General features: G+C 33.5%; 2 protein-coding genes across 2 annotated transcripts in view; both read right to left on the reverse strand.

Annotated features, from left to right (window-relative positions):
• wdtc1 (WD and tetratricopeptide repeats 1) overlaps window positions 1-7021 on the reverse strand; it is a 20302-nt gene extending 13281 nt beyond the window's left edge. Inside the window, exons 1-5 of the mRNA XM_016541069.1 lie at window positions 6980-7021; window positions 3884-3967; window positions 2016-2062; window positions 1827-1938; window positions 1573-1760 (exon numbers count right to left, since the gene is read on the reverse strand). Coding sequence (XP_016396555.1) covers window positions 1573-1760; window positions 1827-1865 — 227 coding nt within the window. The 5' untranslated portion in view covers window positions 1866-1938; window positions 2016-2062; window positions 3884-3967; window positions 6980-7021. The remainder of the gene's footprint in view (window positions 1-1572; window positions 1761-1826; window positions 1939-2015; window positions 2063-3883; window positions 3968-6979) is intronic.
• Window positions 7022-8470: 1449 nt separating this feature from the next.
• On the reverse strand, window positions 8471-19178 carry cndp1 (carnosine dipeptidase 1). Its single transcript, XM_016541070.1, has 11 exons — window positions 19099-19178; window positions 18901-19008; window positions 17529-17672; window positions 17258-17420; window positions 16285-16373; window positions 16007-16204; window positions 14394-14522; window positions 11353-11562; window positions 10118-10259; window positions 8753-8900; window positions 8471-8675 (listed from the first exon to the last, which is right to left on the reverse strand). Exons 1-11 carry the CDS (start codon window positions 19099-19101, stop codon window positions 8603-8605), a joined length of 1407 nt encoding a protein of 468 aa, XP_016396556.1. The 5' UTR covers window positions 19102-19178; the 3' UTR covers window positions 8471-8602.
• Window positions 19179-21499: the final 2321 nt, after the last annotated feature.

Here is a 21499-nt window from a genome sequence, read left to right on the forward strand (position 1 = left end):
TAATGATTTCATTTATTAAGGGAAAAAAGCTGTCCAAACCTGCCTGGCCCTACGTGGAAAAAGTAATTTCCGCCTAAATCTAATAACTGGTTAAATATCTAATAACTCTTCTTTGCAGAATTGTTTTAATTCAGCCACATTGGCTGGGCCACTCAAGGACATTCACAGAGTTGTTTATAAGCCACTCTTGCTGTGTGCTTAGGGTCACTGTCCTGTTGGAAGGTGAGCCTTCTGCCCGGTCTGAGGTTCTGAATGCTCTGGACTGGGTTTTCATTAAGGCTATCTCTATATTTTGGTGCATTGAGCTTTTCTTCTACTCTGACGAGTCCCTCGGTCCCTGCTGCTGAAAAACAGCCCCAGCTCCGTTTGTCCAGGAGGACAGCTCTAGGAAGGGTCCTGGTTGTTTCAAACTTCTTCCATTAAGGGTAACAGAGTCTACATGCTTCTGTGAACCTTCAATGCAGCAGAAATGTTTCTGAACTCTTCTCCAGATGTGTGGCTTGATGCAAACCTGTTTCTGAGCTCTACAGACAGTTTTTTTGACCTCAGGGCTTGGTTTTTGCTCTGATATGCATTTTCAGCTGTTAGACCTTTTATTAAGACATGTGCTTTTCCAGATCATAGCCATTCAATTGAATTTGCCACAGGTTAACTTCACTCGAAGTGTAGTGACATCTACAAGCAATATGAATGCTCCTGAGCTAAATTTCAACTGACACAGATAAGGGTATGAGTACTTATGCAATGGAATCATTTAAGTTTTTAATCTTTAATAAATTTGCAAAGATGTTAAAAACCTGTTATTTGTTCTGTTATTATGGTGTATGGAGTGTAGAATGATGTGGAAAAAAAGTAATTTAAAGCAGTTTAACATAAGGCTGCAACATAACAAAACGATAAGAATAAGAATACTTTCGCAAGGCAATGTATATATATATACATATTTGTTTTAATTCAAAATATTAATAAAAACTATAATAGTATATTAACCATAATAAAATAACACTAGTATGCATTAGATCAGGAATTCCCAAACAAAGCCAATCCTCTGTATGTAAAATATTTAATTGAAATATCTCCAGTAATTTAACAACAAATTTGCATGCTGACGGTTCTTGAATGTCGTTAATAATCATTTTATATATATTTTATAGATATTAAGTAAAGATCATGTTCCATGAAGATATTTTGTAAATTTCCTACAGTAAATATATCAAAACTTAATTTTTGATTAGTAATATGCATTGCTAAGAACTTCATTTGGACAACTTTAAAGATGATTTTCTCAATATTTAGATTTTTTTGCACCCTCAGATTCCAGATTTTCAAATATTGTCCTATCCTAACAAACCATACATCAATGGAAAGCTTATTTATTCAGCTTTCAGATGATGTATAAATCTCAATTTAAAAAAAAAAGACCCTTATGACTGGTTTTGTGCTCCAGGGTCACATATGATATAATTAAATTTGAGCTTTTTTTCCCATCAACTCACAACCCCCTGCAGTTTCTCCACAAACCACCGGGGGTTTCACAAACCCTGATTTCTGAACAGACTGAAGTCTCCATACCTGATGACCCCGTCCTCCGCCGCGCTCCAGAAGGTGTTGGGCCACATGGGAGCCGTCGCGATGCGCTTGACGCGGTTAGTGTGGTCTGAGAACATGTGAGTGGTCTCCTTCGCCGTCAGGTCGTGCACATGCACCTTGGTGTCTGCGGCTCCTGTGATTAAGATCCGGTCCTCGGAGTGAGGCAGGAACTGCAAACACACACGGATGAGAACACACATTCATGCATGTTTACTAGATGCAGACATGGACTTCACCTTCACGGAGAAGATGTTGGCTGCGTGTCCCGTGTGCATAGTGATGAGCTTGGTGTGCCGGAACGGATCCCAGATAATGGCATGCTGGTCATCCGAACCTGAGGCCAGGAGGCTGGAAAGAACAAACCCAGTGAGTTTATGAAGAGACACGGAGACGTGAAGCACTCTGGGATTGAACACTGAACTTACTCTCCTCTCTCGTTCCACTCCAGACAGTTGACGCAGCCAGAGTGACCCTGAAAACAGAGAGGTTACAATGTATGAGCAGTCCTAAGATGTAACATTCCTCTTCTCTATTCTAAAAAGAACATTTGTTGAAACTGAAGTACAAAAATGACAAAGTATCGTTACTTGGGAGGAGGTGTTTACATTCAAGTCCTAAAGATACAGCAGCAAAAACTAGTTGTTGAGTATGAATTGTCATGAATTATCTAAATACTTTTTTATTTAGCTATTTATTTTATTTTATTTTTGTGCAAAAATAATTTAAGATTATAAGTGGGCCTCAGCCAGGGAAAATAAATTAAGTAATAAAAAAATGGTCTGATAAATATTTTCATAGTTTTTAGTCATGTCACTTGAGGGCAAAACAAACATGACACAGGGTTATTATAGTAAACTGAAACTAGAACTGAAATCATAAAAAAAAAAAAAAAACATTTTTGTTACTAGAAATAAATAAAAAACGTTAACTGACAAAAAAACACAAAAATTTTAGTAAAAACTACAAAAAACTTCAGGTGTCAAACTAAATAAGCAAAATTAATAAAAACATATACACATGTATACTGTATATGGTAGGGTGTGTGTGTGTGTGTGTGTGTATATATATATATATATATATATATATATATATATATATATGCACATCTAGAAAAATGATCTCTAAAGTGGCACTTTTTGCCAAATATATGCACCATATAACATATTCATTAATATTTTTTATTGTTCTTCAATGTTCAATTTATGTTTTAATAAATCCGCTTTTATGTTTAAAAGTTATGACAGTCACCATTTAAATGTTTATATAAAAAAAAACGAACTGGAGTAGAAATATTATGATGTAATTGTAACTTTATTATTATAAAAACTTCATTGAGTGTAATTTAAAGGGGTCATATGATGCAATTTCATTTTTTCCTTTCTCTTTGGAGTGTTAGTTTTTTTAACTTTAAACCGCATAAACATTTCATTACACCAAATACACAAAATAATGTTCTTTTTAGCAGCATCATATGACCCCTTTAAGCGTTTGTATACAAATAAGTTAAATTTAACCTTCAATATTGTAGTAATGTATAGTACCAACTGACTCTCATGTATATTTTACAACATTAGTTTAGAGATTTATTTTTCCTTGAGAAAATTTGGCAAGTACTGTAGCTGATATATATCCAAAATAATCGATATTGAATCGAATCGAAAACTTGTTGAATGAGAATCGAATCGAATTGTGAAATTTGTGTCAAAACCCAGCCCTAATATATATATATAATTTAAACTTATGTAGAATCTGCCACAGTATATCAGACACTAAAAACAGTAGCATATTCTAACATGCTTATTGTGAAAATTACTTTATTAAGATTAAGATGGTGACAGTGGACCTTATTAATAAAACATACTATATACAGGCAAGCAGGTTAGCCCAAAATTGCACATCAAGAGCGTTCTTTAGAATGTTTTTCACAGGGAAAATGTTTAATGTGAAACTGTTGTGCGTTGCATTCATTCATATTCTGGGCTCAGTGTTTAGTCTGCACTGTATATCACTGTAAGTCATATGAATCGTTTTCTTTATAATGGCTTTCTAGGCGAAATCATGCAATTTAGCATGTTCGTATTCTGAGCTCATCTGCTTGCTTGTATATAGCATGCATCATCTGTAAGGTGTACACTGAACTTGGGTCTGTCACTTAATTAGTAATTTTGTACTCAGTACAAACCTGGTGAAACTACCTGGTGGCCAAAAGATGGAGGGAAAGACTGTTTTGTTCCTATATGGTTGTGACGACATATGAAAACTATGAGTTAACACGCAATCATTCATCAATCACCTGTAGTTCGGCCTCCAGCCCCAGACGCTTTATAAACGGGTCGGTCACATGATAGTGTCTCTGGAAGTCCAGAGCCCGGTTCTCCTGCACACACACACACACACACATGATATGAGAGCGTTACACACGCTTGTACTGCTGATACTGCTTTACACGGCAAAACTGGTGGGTTGTTGTGTAGTAGATTCTTCAGACGTTCTCCTTTAATGTTCATACGGGTTTGGAACGCCATGAGGTTGAGTGAACACTGATGCACATTTTACTAGGGCTGCCCCTTAATAGTCGACTAACCATTAGTTGCTTAGTCGAAGAAAGAAATAAATAAATAAAAAATTCCACAGGCAAAGTCAAGCACTCCGTGACGGACAGATCTCTTAAAATACTCCCTCATTGTTGCTCATACAGATAAAAGTAATATTTCTTTTGAATCTGTGAAGACTCTACGTTTATATGTGTGCACTCATGATAACAACAAAACATTGCGCTTTTGTACAATAATGAAAGCAGGATGCGCTTTCTGCCGTCTCGGTCTCTGTGAACTTGAGCGCGAAACTCTGTGTAAACTTGCCTTACAGACATTAAAAATATATCTATTAAATGTTTACTTTCGTTTACACTTTATTTTGATAGTCCACTTTAGATATTCTACTAACAATTTTGCAACTACATGTCAACTAATTCTCATTCATTTGCAACTACATGTCTACTAACTCTCAGAGTAGACTTAGGTTAGGTTTAGGGTTAGTAGAATAAGTTGACATGTACTTGCAAAGTTTCTCGTAGTCATGTATGTTGTGGACCCATCAAAAATAAAGTGTTAGCATATATTAAGCAGACAGTCTACTAATGCTCTAATGACTGCTAGTTGACATGTAGTTGCAAAGTTACTTATGTTAGTAGAATGTCTAAAGTGGACTATCAAAATAAAGTGTTACCTTACTTTCAAATGGAAAACAAATATTCTCCGATTATGTAATCCGTATGAAAGATGCATGCAGGTGCATGCACTACTGCGGAGATGACGAGTCAGTGTCGCCGACTTCATCTCTTAAGATGAAAACAAAACTAGTTTATCAATGAATTATTAAAACGTTAATGCAGCCTCCTTACTGTTTTTCCCTGACACATACTTCTGTGGTGTGCTGAGGCAAGCTTTATGTGTGCGCTTATTAGGCAATGTAGGCAATTTAAAGGTGCATTATTATGATTTATATAATATCTTCATGGAACATGATCTTTACTTAATATCCTAATGATTTTTGGCATAAAAGAAAAATGGATCATTTTGACCCATACAATGTATTTTTGGCTATTGCTACAAATATACCCCAGCGACTTAAAGGCACAATATATACGATTTTTTTATTAAAATATCCAAAAACCACTGGATTGCGTCGGCTGTGAGGATGAAGACCACAACTCCCATGATTCCTCACGGCGTATTACAAAATTACATATTGTGCCTTTAAGACTGGTTTTGTGCTCCAGGGTCACATATGGTTTATTAATAAACGTGCGATTAGTCGACTAATGCTTCAAATGAACGACTACTAGTCGACCATAAAAATCTTTAGTCGAGGGCAGCCCTACATTTGAATGAACGAGGCATTTACATTGTACAAGATATTCCGTGTCTGATCTCTTTGACGACTACAGTAAATATAGACGTTTATGAAAGCTGCCGACAGACGCTGCTCACCCGGATCTGGCGGTGCAGGAGATCACTCGTGACGTTCCGCAGGGACATGGTCTCACAGCACGTCATCAGGGAGCCAAAGATCTGCGATCATCTGTGCAATGCAAGCCTCTCGGAGAGGCTGAGCTTCTGGAACGCTGAACGCAAGCAGAACAACATCTGAACTAGGGTTCCAGTACATTTCGGAAACATTCCAGAAACTTTGGAAACTTTCCAGGATTTTCTGGAATCTTCCAGGGATTTTGGGAAAGTTTCCGGAAATTTTCCACCCCTTTGCAACCCTAATCTGAACAGATGACAACAGCAGATAGAGTTGTTTTGGAGAAAAAGTTGAAGTTAGTTAGCACTTGATTACTTTAAACTGTCTTTCTGTTGCTTTTCTTAATTATTGTCAATGCATATGTATAAGGACCACAGGTTTGATTTTTTTGAACACTTTTTGTGCCAGATCTAAGTCAAGACACCAGAGGCAAACACATATTTTTTAATGCACTTGTCAATTTTGAGATTTTTAATGCTATTTGGCTTTCCACAAGTTTTTTTTTTTTTCAGACTAGTGGAATAAAATATGCATTTTAGTGTAAAATACATTGTTTAATTCTGTAGGTTTCAGTTGCAGTGCATATCTTTAAAGGCAGTACGTTTTGACTCCATTTCAGCTGCACTTACATGCGCCAAAATTTACAGTTTATAGTTGTTGGCAGTATTTTTCTGATTTATGATATTTTGCTTCCATATGCCATCTCTTCTTTCAGACTACTGGAAAGAAAACATCAGAAATACACATTTAAGGGTTTATTTTATTGCACTTTATCTATTTGCGTCTGTAGATTTATTTTAATCTTCTCTTACACACCAAACTTTACACTTTTATTCCTCTCTATATTCTGAAGGCTTTTACATATATCATTCACACTGATTTATACGACATTTTACTCCTAAAAACACGGTGAAAATGTGTTTGTTTTCTGTCTGTTGACGGTATTTTCTGATTTATGGAGTGATAAAAACTCATTCAATAAAAAAAAAAGGAAAAAAATGTTTAACCTGATTATATGCATATAGTGATATAGTTACACAGTATGCTCTTTTACTGTGTAGTTCACCTTATATCTTTATAATCAGCCTTATTAAGTGAGTTTACAGCACATAAATGTATTTGTCTGAATTAAAATGTGATTAATCTGACTGTCAGCTAGTTTGACGCGATCACCAAAACATAAACAATTAGCATTAGCCGACTAGCGACACCTCAAAACTCCACATTCACACAAAACCAGACACTTCTGACAGCAGTCGGCAACTTACTGCTTATTGCAGATTGTTTAAAGCAAGATTTGTTTAAAAATAAACACACATCAGCCTCGCATATCAGTGAAGTGTGAGTAATATCGTCTTACCTCAGAGTCTGTCTGGCCTTCTCTCTGCGCAGCTCGATAACGCGGTATTTAGGCTAAAAACCCAACTGTGCTTTTAGTATTCGATGTCAATGCTTTAACTATCCGCTGAGCAATGTCTACAGCTAATAAAGGACTAGTTGTGATGAAGCATTGGTGAGATTTTGAAGCCACATTACTAACCAGCTTCTCGACTGAGCGCTGACAGCGCGGGTTGCCAGATCCTTCGTCTTTAGCGAAACAACATCCGGACACTTTCGGTTTTATGTTTATTATACTTATTCGTTTTATGTACACTACCAGTCAAAAGTTTTTGAACAGTAAGATTTTTTATGCTTTTTAAACACTTCTCTTCTGCTCACCAAGCCTGCATTTAGTTGTTCCAAAATACAGCAAAGCGGTAATATTGTGAAATATTTTTACTGTTTAAAATAGCTGCTTTCTATTCATTTTAATATATTTCAAAATGTAATTTATTTCTGTGATCAAAGCTGTATTTTCAGCATCATTACTGCAGTCTTCAGTGTCACGTGATCTTCAGAAATCATACTAATATGCTGATTTGCTGCTCGAGAAACATTTCTGATTATGATTATTATTATTATCAATATTTAAAACAGTTGAGTACATTTTCAGGATTCTTTAATGAATAGAAAGGGGGGGGGGGGTTATAGAAATTAATACTTTTATTTAACAAGGATGCTTTAAATTGATCAAAAGTGATGATAAAGACATTTACAATGTTACAAAAGATTTCTATTTCAGATAAATGCTGCTCTTCTGAACTTTGTATTCATATGTGAATCCTGAAAAAATTCTACTCAGCTGTTTTCAACATAATAATAATAATAATAAATGTTTATTGAGCAGCAAATCAGAATATTAGAATGATTTCTGAAGGATCACGTGACTGGAGTAATGATGCAGCTTTGAAATCACAGGAATAAATGACATTTTAAAATATATTCAAATAGAATAGTTATTTTAAACAGTAAAAATATTTCACAATATTACCGTTTTGCTGTATTTTGGATCAAATAAATGCAGGCTTGGTGAGCAGAAGAGACTTCTTTAATAAACATTACTGTTACTGTTCAAAAACGTCTGAACTGGTAGTGCATATTATTATACTTATTAATTTTATATACATTATTTAATTACATGTATGTAATCCGTGTGGTGTTATATTCACCTTGCAACGCAGCATAAATAATAAAAAAATGTTGAATTACATTATTTTAAAAACGTGTCAAACCTTGCACTTCAAATGATTTAATTCACATCGATTACAATAAAGATAATGTTTTTATGAGAATACTACTCAAATATGATTTGAACCTTTATGACTATGAAGGAATATCTGGCAACCTTAAAACGTTCACAAGGCATTTCCTGTTTTAGCAGAACGCACAATTACATAATACAAGTCACTACACATAACCAAGTGAATAAATGCAACCTCTTAAGTTAATGCAAATAAAACCACTGCACATGCATTGCAAAACACTTGTTTAATTTGTTCCAGCATCATTAATCTGTCAAAATATGCATCAGCACAGAGAAATATATTTGTTAGTAGTAATGGAGAGATGTGTTTGTTCCAGAGAACAGCAGAAGATCCTCACATCAGTACTTCTTGATCTGGGACACTTCATGCAGGTAGGCGATGAACAGCTTGGTTCCCTCCATGTAGTTGTATCTGAAAAATAAGACATGAAGCAGTGAATGAATGTGCATGAAGAGAAGCTCTCCAACAGACTCCGAAGCTCCAGGGACCTGCTGATCTTCTCGTTCTGTGAATGCAGGCCGTCGTCGAAGCCTCCGATGGGCAGCATGATGATGCTCTTGCCTGTGACGTCCTGGAAGGTTCTGGCGATGGGAATCGTGCCTCCCTCACGGATCAGGTCCGGCTCCACGGCAAACACTACGAGACACAGGTGATGCTCAACGTCTTACTCAGATGCACAACTGCTCTTATGAATCCTGCTTACACAAGTATTTTTCAAAGCAGAAAACCAAAAGCTAGAATCCAAGCAAGCTCAAAGCATAAGATCCATTGAGAAACAACATTTTTTACTTTAGAATTTCATGGCCTTGCCGTTGAGGAACAACATTTTGGCAACTAGCTGAAATAAGTCATTTCAAAATAAAAATTATAATTTATTTTATTTTAGTTAATGTTTATTTCAAGTAACCTTTCTTTTACTTGTATTTTTTGTGCAATTTTGTACTTTTTTTTTTTTTACTTGAAATGTCACTTTTTTGTTTGTGCACTTTTGTACTTTTTTACTTGAAATGTCACTTTTTTGTTTGTGCACTTTTGTACTTTTTTACTTGAAATGTCACTTTTTTGTTTGTGCACTTTTGTACTTTGTCACTTTATATGAAAATCTTAAGTGAAAAAGTTTATTATTATTATTTTTTAAGATTATTATAGTTAACTAAAACTTTAAACCATTAAAAGCATTTTCATTACTTGAAATAAAATAAACATTAACTGAAATAAAAATTTATTAATATTATTTACTATTTATTATTGCAGCTAGTTGCCAATTTCTCATTTTAATTAATTTTATTTTCCCAATTAACTTGATGTACTAAAACAACTGAAACTACAATACAAATTTATAAAATTCATGTAGACGTACATAAAAATATAGTTTATTCCAGGTACTTGCCTAGAAAACATTTCTCATTTTTGTTTAGTTTAACATCTAGTGCTAAAATAACTAAACTAAATAAACTATAACTAATAAATAAACATTAATGAAAAAAACTAAATAGAATAAAAAAACGAATAAAAATGACAAAAAACTCATTGAAAATATTAATAAAAATATAATATCTCAATGATTTTAAAATAACACTCTTGCTTTGTGTGCAAATTCCGTTTTGATTTCTGCTATGTGAATTGAAACAATTAGGACTATAAATATTGGCATAATTGTATTTTTTGCCGGTCCAGAAGGGGGTTTTCCCATGCATTTTTTCTCGATATGGAACTTGGTTTGTTTAAAAGAAAAAAGATTATTAAACAAGTTCTAAATTGCTTAAAAAATCAGAACAAAAGACAAGAACTTAAGAACTTAATAGAGAAAACGTGTGAGACTGGGATTCGGAGCAAAAGTGAAGTGTGTGGACCTCTCTTGACCGCTGCCTTTCCGGCTTCATACAGCGGATGTTTGGGATCGGCCAGCCAAGGTTTGGCTCCGATGACCATCGTGATGTTGAGTTTGTTGGGACTCTTGCGTTTCGCAAACACAGAGTGTAAATAATCAGTCACCTAAGGGTTAAAAAGCACCGGTTATAACGTGAACAGTCATTTCTACTAGGGATAGGCGATATGGGCTTAAAAATATATCACGGTATTTCTGGTATTTATTGCGATAACGATATCAATGACGATAATTCAGCGAATCCTGTTTCTTTAGAGAAAAGCATTATCTTTCCTATTTTTACACAAAATAGGGTGTTGTGAGCATTACTGAGTACACACGTAATGTAATGACTGTTTAATTCATACTGGAAGCCAGAGGGCGCTCTTGCGCAGAAACTCCACATGCATCACAGAAGTTATAGCACTGATGACGCTCCATGAAATCCCTAATATGGACAAAGGCATCCAGTTATCGCTGAATAAAACACCCAACGGAGATAGAGAAATTTTAACTGATGAAACATGAAGACAATAAACATACGATCGCACAAAATATATGGTTTATCTGTGTTCTTCAAGCAATCTTGGGTATTTTTTTATAAGGAAAGTATATTTATAATGCAATGCTAATCGACATGGCCTTTATCACTGTATATAATACTATCATTCTGTAATATGAAACCACGTCTGGTCACAAAATAAGTTATTTCAAACACATGTTATGAAGTTAATTTGGAGAAAAAGCATGTCAATAAATTATATCTTTGTTTGTAAACAGGCTCATACACAAGCAAAATTGTATCGCACACATGCTACTGTAGTATATTTATTCATCGCCTGATTTTTTGTGCACTGTACAGCCCTAACTAAACCAGTTCCAGATTGTAGAAGGAGCTCCTCATTTAGAGATATACAGTAGTCAACATTTGAAGTGGATCAAAATCTTTCATCAAAGTTGTCCTAAAAACTAATATGCGTTCTTGTCTTAGGACAACTTTGATAAACTTTTTTGATACACTTCAAATGTTGACTACTGTATTCCTACTCAATTTCACGTCCGCCTTCCGTGATGTCGCTCCACACTGTCGCACACTTTATCGTTATTATCACGGGATGACCAATTCTTATCGTGGGGAGAATTTTTACCGGTATATCGCAAATGATAATAAATCGCCCATCCCTAATTTCTACACATTAAAATGAGCTTCATCTGCTTCACCTGCTTTTCCACCACGGCTGGATCCATGTTAGGAACCTGGCGGATGGAGAACTTGGCGATGACTTTGGCCGGGATGACCGTCTTGGTGCCCGGCGAGGAGAAAGCGCCCTCGATGCCGTGGATCGACACGGTCGGGTGACGCCAGCGATGGGCGAGAAGATCCACCTGATGGAGCCAAGAAGGGGAAAAACATGTATTTCCATGGGTTTCCTTGCATAAAGCTTAAATGTTGAATAAGTGAGGAACTATTCCTTAAAAACTGGCATATTTTTCCTTGCATTTTTACTGTACTTGCTATACTATTGCCGGCAAAGAGCTTTTTAGACTAATATCTGCTGTTAAAAATAAAGGTGCTTCACAGGGATGTCATAGAACAACCTTTTTTGTCTGAATGGTTGCATAAAGAACCTTTAACATCTGAAGAACATTTCTGTTTCACTAAAGCTTCTTTGTGGCGAAAGAAGGTTCTTCAGATTATAAAAAGCTAAGAAAGAGATGTTCTTTGGCTGAATGCTTCTTTGTGGAACCAGAAATGGTTCTTCTGTGGCATCGCTGTGAACAACCTTTTAAGCACCTTTATTTTTAAGAGTACTTGTGGAAAAAATTATCACGTCTAAGAAATGTTGATTATAAAAAGCTAAGAAAGAGATGTTCTTTGACTGAATGCTTCTTTGTGGAACCAGAAATGGTTCTTCTGTGGCATCGCTGTGAACAACCTTTTAAGCACCTTTATTTTTAAGAGTACTTGTGGAAAAAATTATCACGTCTAAGAAATGTTCATGTTATTTCAGTTTTGGCGATAAAAAGACATTTAAACCAAAGTCTAAACTAAATACTTGCAATTGAAGTAAATAAGTTACAGACAGAGTTATAATTAACTAATATTAAAACCATAAAAGATGTTACTTGAAATAAAATAAACTTTAATTGAAATAAAATCAAATATAAAAAAGTTATTTATTATTTTATTTTACTTATTTTATTTTATTTCATTTCATTCAATTCAATTCAAGTTTATTTGTATAGCGCTTTTCACAATACCAATCGTTGCAAAGCAGCTTTACAGAAAATATTACATTTCTACATTGTATTTAGGAGTAGGTTAATAGTGGTGGCTATGGCAGAAATGTACAGTAATAATCATATTAACTGCAATGATTATATGTTGCGATTAAACTTTGCGATAAAGCAAAATTTGGTAGTTTTATATGTTATTCCAGGGTTAGCATTGCTGTTGACAAGACAGCATTTCTCATTTTTGTTTAGTTTAACTTTTAGTACTAAAATAACAAACTATAACCATAAAAAAAAATTATTATTTGAAGAAAAAACTTTAACTGAAAAGTCATTTAGTTATCGTTTAGTATTAAAACAACTAAAACTAAAACCATAAAAAACATTTTTGTTACTTGAAATAAAATAAACATTAACTGAGATAAAATAAATAATTTAAAAAATGTAAATTTATTTTATTTTGAGCTATAGTCATCAAGGCAACATTTATCAGTTTTGTTTAGTTTAACATTTAGCACTAAATAACTAAAACAAAAGCCATAAAAAACATTTTGGGTACTTCAAATAAAATACATTTTAAAAAATTAAACTTATTTTATTTCAGCTAATTGTCAAAGCTACATTTCTCATTTTTGTTTAGCTTAACTTTTACAGTAAAATAAACTGAAACCATAAAGAAATATTACTTGAAAAAAAACTTTAATTCAAATAAAATATAACAAAGTTAATCTTATTTTTACGTCAGCTAGTCATTTACTTTAACGTTTAGTTCTAAATAAAGCTAGACTCGACTCGACTTTACTAAAATAACAAACTAAACCATAAAAAAATGAATAAATAATAAATAAACTGAAATAAAAATTAAATATAAAACAACTTGTCTTATTTCAGCTAGCTCAGCAGCATTTCTCATTTTCGTTTAGTTTAACATTCAGTCCTAAAATAACTTTAATTACTAATTGTAACTTCAAATAAAATAAAAGCATGTGTCTTTTTCAGTTTAGTTTTTTGATCATTTTGCCTGTGTTAATGCCAACTGCATAAATTTTGGCACAGGTGTGTATTTTTATTGGAATTTTAATATTTCACCTTAATTTCCTTTAATAAATCTATTTTACACTAGGTACAAATATTAGTTCCTTTATGGACAAAACCGTCCTCATTGAAACCCATTAAAACGGCAGTTTTTAATCCCAGGGCTGTTTAACTATAAAATGATGCCGTTTTTGTTAATAGGCTTTCATTCTGTTGGCAAGGCTTCAAAATTTTTACCAGATGGTGCCATTTTCTCAGGTTTGGCCTATAAAGCAAAAACTCACATTTGTCCTGTTTTCTGCTTTTGCTGTATTATAGAGCCAGTGTGTCCTAAAAAAAGTGTGTGTTTGTGTGTGTGTGCACCTGTAATGTTTGAGAGAGAGAAATTATACTGTACCACCACTGTGTTCGCCAGCGGAGCTTTGCTGGAATCCAATGGGAAAAGTTTGGTACTGCACCCAAAACAAAGTCTTACTAAAAGCTCATTTTTAAAGATATCAACCTCAAATTCGGAAAACAACTTTAGATTTATGCATTTGATTTTCTAGCAATTTTTGTGTTCAACATGTTTTATAAAATATATATTTTATATAAAAAAGTGCTCATAAATCATTTTGATAAACTTAAACATCTATCCCCTGGTTTCACAGACAAGGCTTAAGCCTAGTCCCAGACTAAAATGTAAGTCTGAGCTGTTCCAACTAAAAGAAACTTGCACCGACTGATCTTAAAATATATCAGTGCCTTTGTTTTGTCTCAAGATGCACACCACTAATGTTTTTTCTAAGGCACGTTTATAAAATGTCCTAATTGAACTATGGCCTAATCCTGGCTTAGTCTAAACCCTGTCTGTGAAACCAGGCCTATAACTTGTTTAACTTCAACAATAATCTGCCAAGGGTCTTCTTTTAAAATGAGACCAAACGTAAGTCTGTACTCCCAAGCTTCACATTTTTAGGACAGTTTTTGGACATGGGCATTTTTGTCCTCTATGAACTTATGTGTAACGTTTTTAATTGACGCAGAAGGTCCGCACCTAAGATGCTGATCAGGTCCGTCATCGGCTCCATTACTGTTCCTCCATAAACCCCAGAGTGCAAATCCTTCTTGGGTCCCTCGACCTGCGTCATCACGAGAGAAACACGGTGTGTGAAGAGCACTGCTGCTCATCTAAACCCAAAAACACTTCTCAGATCATGAAGTGAAGCGACTGATTACACGGGTTACACTCTTAACAACTCTCTTGACACGCCACAAGCTTCGTGCATTATGTTGCAAGTCAGTTTAACCCACATTGAGTTTTGAGTTGTCGGAAGTAATTGTTAACCTGTCAATTTGACCCGCATATTTCATGGTTAAAGGCAGCTGAACTGAACCAATTTGTATGTATTTTGTCATGTCAGTTTCCCAGCTAAACTCTGAGAGTTATTACATTTATGCATTTAGTAGATGCTTTTATCCAATGAAATTTACACAGCATTGATTGAGTTCATTTTTATCCATTCATTCATGTTAATTTCACTAGAAATCGAACCAGTGTTGCAGTATTTTAGTATAACTGAAATAATATTATAGTTTTTTAAAAATGTTTTGAATCATTTTTTTTTCTATTTTAATTTTATTTTAATAAGTTTTAAGAATTTTGTTGTATATATATTTTTTAATTTTTCGTAGTATGTACAGTATATATATCTAGTGCCGTTTTTATTAATTTATATTATATTATTTTATTTCATTTTTATTTATTTTAGTACATTTTTATCCATTCATTCATGTTAATTTCACTAGAAATCGAACCAGTGTTGCAGTATTTTAGTATAACTGAAATAATATTATAGTTTTTTAAAAATGTTTCTATTTTCTATTTTAATTTTATTTTAATAAGTTTTAAGAATTTTGTTGTATATATTTTTTGTAATTTTTCATAGTATGTACAGTATATACAGTGGGTACGGAAAGTATTCAGACCCCCTTAAATTTTTCACTCTTTGTTATTTATATTATATTATTATTCTATTTAATTTTTAGTTATTTTAGTACATCATATTATACTTAATTAAAATAATTTAATTATTTTTATTTCAGGCACATGTTTTGTATTTTATTTCAGGTAATGAAATGTATTTATTTATTAATTATTGTTTGTTTTAAATTTAGTTTCAATTTCTTTAGTTTTAGTTAACTATAGTTACCTTGAATTGTGCTTCAGGAAATCACACAGAATAAATGCTTTTCCACACTTCTTGTTAAAATGTAAAAACAAAAAAAAAAGTTACAAGAGTTGCAAAATAACAAATAATATACATATTTTTTTTAATTTTTTTTTTACAAAAAAAGTAAGAGTTAAATTTTTAAAAATCATGTATTTTATTTTTGTATTTATTTTTTGTAATGTTTAAAAAATGGTTTATTGATTTTACCTGTTTTAAAAAAAAAAAATTAATAGTATGATTTTTGGCGAATTGTATTGAATTAGGGTTCATCTGACCTGCAACATAACAATCTCACCCAGATTTTTACCATAATACAAGGCTCATGCACATGTATAACATATAAAGTTTTCTGTAATAAAACTAAACGCATCTGAATGGTTTGATCTCTGGACCTCGGCGAAGAAGTAGCAGTTCCCTCTGGTTCCGTACGTCAGCGCCGGACGTCTGCTGAGCCAAACGCAGTCAGAGATGATGATATAATCCACATCTGAGAAGAACGAGTCTTTCTGAGCCACAATCATGTCGTCCAGGCCGTTAGAGCCGGTCTCCTCCATTCCCTCAATGATGAATTTAACGTTCACCGGCAGATCCTGTAGGAAACACAGGCAAACCCTGAACAGAAACTCAGTATGAAACCCGTTGCATTTCTTTTGATTTCATCGTGTCTTACGATGTTCAGGGCTTTGTAGACCTCCACCGTATGGATCCAGGCCAACACCGGCGCTTTATTATCAGATGCTCCTCTTCCATAGAGATTGCCTACAAATAAAATAATCATATTATCATCTGATTTTCCTACAGGACAGAAACTCAAACTTTTAGTTTTTCACTGCTGGGTAAAAAGCTCTTTAGGCGTTGAAATTGATTGTTCATGATATTTCAGTTTTGAAAACTAATAGACAAAGTCTAAGCTAAAAACATGCAATTAAAGGAACTAAGTTACAGGCTAAACTAAAAGCATAAAATAAATAAATAAATAAAAATTTAGTAAACATTAACTGAAATAAAATAAGATATTAAAAAAATTTATTTCAGCTAGTCGTCAATGCAACACTTCTCATTTTCTCATTTTAACGTTTAGCACTAAAATAACAAACATTTTTGTTGCTCGAAACAAAATGAAACTTTAAGTGAAATAAATTATAAAAAAAATTAAACATGTTTTATTTCAGCTAGTCATAAGGACACCATTTATCCTTTTCATTTAGTTTAATATTTGGCACTAAAATAACAAAACATAAAGCCATAAAAAACGTGTTACTTGAAATGAAATAAATGTTAACTGAAATAAAAAATTTAAAAATATAAATAAAATATAATAAAATAAAAATACTAATAAGAAAAATATATTAAATTTGACTTGGAGTACTAAAATAACTAAAAAGATAAAAAAATATATAATATATTATAAAATATAATAAAGTACATGAAATATAAAAGATAAAAATTTATTAAAAACTGTATAGACATATTTAGTTTCATATTGCATGTAGACAAAAAAGCTTAATAAGTAACAAAAACTCACAACAAAATGACTAAAAATGAAAGTGAAAACGGAAAATATAAAAAGAAAGTTAAATTAAAATATTAACAAAACTATTTTAGTATCTCATAATACTGCAATGGGACAGGTTCAGGGTTACCGTCGATATCTGTGAGCTCGTAAGGGTCTGTTGCCCATCCGTCCTCTTTCTTGGCCGGCTGGACATCCACGTGACCGTAAACACAGACGGTGCGTTTGCTGGGGTCTTCACCGAACCGAGCTGTGACCACTTTGGGCAGAGCGAGGCTGCTTCCATTGGGCAGCTGTACGAGAGACGGACACCACGGTTAATATCGTTCGATGTCAGTAGTTTAATAGTGAAGCTGTTCTAATCAAAGGTTACAGCTAGTAAGAAAAGCTCATTATCTGACCGCCTGCGTCCCGACGTCCACCATCTCCACGCTTCCTCCAACGAGTCTGAGTTTCTCTGCCGTCATGTCCATCATTCTGTGTAGGTCAGGTCGCTTCGTAACATCGCTGGAGTCGCTCTCCACAGCGATCCACTGTCTCAGAGTCTGAAACAGACAGAATATACAGGCCAGGGTTCAGCAGAACTGAGAGTTACAGAACCGGCGTCAATCTGAACTCAATCTGAGCTCAATCTGAACGGGAACGACAGGACTGAATGGATATTAACGCAATAATCTGTTTCCTCGATTTAGTAAATCATGGGCACATTGTACTAATTTGTTCCCTTGTTTTATTACTTTTAATTTACTACTACTTACTAGTTACTTTTATTACTCTAAAACAAGGGAATGATTTACTAAAATAAGGGAACGATTTACTAAAATTAGGAAACAATTTACTAAAACAAGGGAACAATTTGCTAAAATAAGGGAACAATTTACTAAAATTAGGAAACAATTTACTAAAACGAGGGAACGATTTATAAAAATTAGGAAAATGTACTAAAACAATGGAACAATTTGCTAAAATTAGGAAACAATTTGCTAAAATTAGGAAACAATTTGCTAAAATTAGGAAACAATTTGCTAAAATTAGGAAACAATTTGCTAAAATTAGGAAACAATTTGCTAAAATTAGGAAACAATTTGCTAAAATTAGGAAACAATTTACTAAAATTACGAAACTATTTACTAAAACTAGGAAACGATTTACTAAAACGAGGGAACGATTTACTAAAATCAGGAAACAAATTACTAAAACAAGGGAACGATTTACTGAAAAAAGGGAACGATTTACTAAAATTAGGAAACAATTTACTAAAATTACGAAACTATTTACTAAAATTAAGAAACAGTTTACTAAAACAAAGGAACTAATTACTAAATCGATGGAACAATTTCCTAACACGAGGGAAGGAATAGTAAATCTTGGCCATGATTTAACTAAAATGAGGGAATGGATTAATAAAAAAAGGGGACAAATTCTTAATTCATGACCACGATAAAATATATTTTCATCTGTGTGTCGTGTGCATGACTCTTTCTTCATCAACAGCCTGAGCTGACGACACTAAACCATCAAAGAAAAAGAGAGGCGTCTTATCTGAGCTCAAATAAACAACTGCATTTTCTACAATCTGCAAGTGATTGTGTTGCATTTCTGCAGAGATAAGATGCATCAATAACGAGTCGTGATGGTGTCACTAGAGCAGACAGATGTTGTCACTGAGTTTGGACACAAGATCACCGGTTATCACAGAGATGTAATGCAAATGCAATCCTTAACTGAATTAGTGCAGATAGATATTTTCATAACATCCCAAAAAAGAAATACCTCAATAAATTCCTCTTCATGGCTGTTCACATATTGTGTCAACTCCTCAAATCTGAAGGAAGACACTCCCGTGCACAGAAGAAGACAGACTAAAGTAATGCTGTTCATCTGTGGAGAGCAAACAGAGACATAAGGGGTGAAGACTGACATATTCTTATTCTCAGAGTAAGGGTTTTTAAGAGAAATGAATTGACCTACCATTTGCTACGAGGAGCTTCCAAATAGCTCAATGCCGTCCCATCGCTGGTGAGGCGTGTTAAATAGTTTTCATCATAGGTACCTCCCGTGGAGATAAGGTCACTGAAGTCTCCTTAGCATGGAAAAAAAACAGCTTATATCTGCCAAAATGAATTCTCTCGCTGGCAAACACAATCCCTAAAGCAAGGCTGAGCAAACCTCACGCTGAGTTCAATATGGGAGCAGATCAACGGCATTCCAAAGCTCAAAGACTTAAGGACAAATCACTGATGAAAGGACAAACATCAACATTTACTAGGCAACTTGACATCTCTGAACGCTGGTTTGACAAAGTCGAGTTTAACTAGAAGATTCTTTGAAGTTAGGCCTTGTGTGATTTGAATATGTTGCAGTTTGAAAAGAGATTTAAAGTTGGAAGCTTCTGTAGCAGAATATGGAAGCTTGTTTCCTCCATAGGATTAAAAAATTAAGAAGTTAATTGTGACTTTTTTTTCTCACAATTCTGAGAAAAAATTAATTGCGAGATAAAAACTCAAAATTGCGAGAGAAAAATTTAATTGAGATATAAATTTAGAATTCTGAGAAAAAAAAGTCAGAGTTGTGTAATATAACAGAATTGCGAGTAAATTCAGAATTGTAAAAAAAAAAAAGCCAGAATTTTGAGATTATAAACTAAAAAATCTAAATTGCTAAAAAACTCAGAATTGTACGAACAAATCCAAATTGCAAAATATAAATTCAATTGCGAGAAAAAACTAAATAATTGTGAGATATAAACTCAGAATTGCGAAAAAATCTAAATTGTGAGATATAAACTCAGAATTGCGAGAAAAAATATAAATTGCAAAATATAAATTCAATTGCGAGATGAAAACTCAGAATTGCGAGAAAAAAATGTAATCGAGATATAAATTTAGAATTCTGAGAAAAAAAGTCAGAGTTGTGTAATATAACACCGGAATTGCAAGAAAAAAAGTCCGAATTGCGAGTAAAGTCAGAATTGTAAAAAAAAAAAAAAGTCAGAATTTTGAGATTGTAAACTCAGAATTGCACGAAAAATCTAAATTGCAAAATATAAACTCTAAATTGCAAAATATAAACTCAGAATTGCAAGTAAAAACTCAATTGCAAAATATAAACTCAGAATTGCAAGTAAAAACTCAATTGCAAAATATAAATTCAATTGCGAGAAAAAAGTCATAATTGCGAGATATAAACTCAGAATTGCAAAAAAAATCAAAATTGTGAGATATAAACTCAGAATTGCGGAAAAAATCAAAATTGTGAGATATAAACTCAGAATTGCGAGAAAAAAATGAAAAAATTGCGAAATTTAAATTCAATTGCGAATTGCAAAGTCAGAATTGTGAGATATAAACTCAAAATTGCGAGAAAAAATCTAAATTGCGAAATATAAATTCAATTGTGAGATATAAACACAGAATTGCGAAAAAATCAAAATTGTGAGACATAAACTCAGAATTGCGAGAAAAAAATCTAAATTGTGAGATAAATTCAGAATTGCGAGAAAAAATGAAAAAATTGCTACATTTAAATTCAATTGTGAGATAAACTCAGAATTGCGAGAAAAAAAATAAAATTGCGAATTGCAAAGTCAGAATTGTGAGATACAAACTCAGAATTTTAAGAAAAAGTTCTTTTTTAAGAAATTATTTTTTCTCAGAATTGCAAGTTACAGTCTTTCATAGCAGAAGCCTTGTGTTTGAAATCAGTTCTGCTTTGTGCTACAAGGTTGCCAAGGTGTTGAAGTGGTTGCTAGGGTTCTGCTAAATAAAGTAGCCAGTGCATTTAATGTGTTCGAAGTGATCTGGACAATCGCTAAGATGCTGATAAGTGTTTGCTAGGCTGTTGCAATAGATTAGAGGTTTTCTTGATAATCCTGGCAAATAGAAATCCTTAAGTCTAATCAGCCATAGAAAGCCTTTGTCACACGAACATAATGAGCTTGACCTACTCGTTTGGTTTTAAGAGTAAACTAGTGTACAGTATAGATGATGATGAAGATTTGATTTCAAAATGCAAGCAAACGGATGTGATCCTGAATCACTGTATCAGACTGATTAAAGCCGTTTGTACTTTAATCACAGGGGGCCTAATTAGAGCATCAACAGAGAACTGCTCTTTAATTGTGCTGACAGGTTCAGCGTGCAATTAATTCACAGCTTGTGAAATATTTCCGGTCCTTTTAACTTGTGCATCCAGCATGTTAGATGTGCACACAGAATATAATAACTCACACTTTCTCAAGCGTGTGCAAGCCTGTGTGCATCACCGGCAAACAGTAAATCCTGCATGTGTTGCATATGAGATAAGGGTTTTTAATTCCTTTGAGAGTAAATAAGGTTAGTTCTGGAATTCTGACCTCAGAACATTGGATTAG

The sequence above is a fragment of the Sinocyclocheilus rhinocerous genome, unplaced genomic scaffold (genome assembly GCF_001515625.1).
Source record: "Sinocyclocheilus rhinocerous isolate Xijiao unplaced genomic scaffold, SAMN03320098_v1.1 scaffold1359, whole genome shotgun sequence".
NCBI lineage: Eukaryota > Metazoa > Chordata > Actinopteri > Cypriniformes > Cyprinidae > Sinocyclocheilus > Sinocyclocheilus rhinocerous.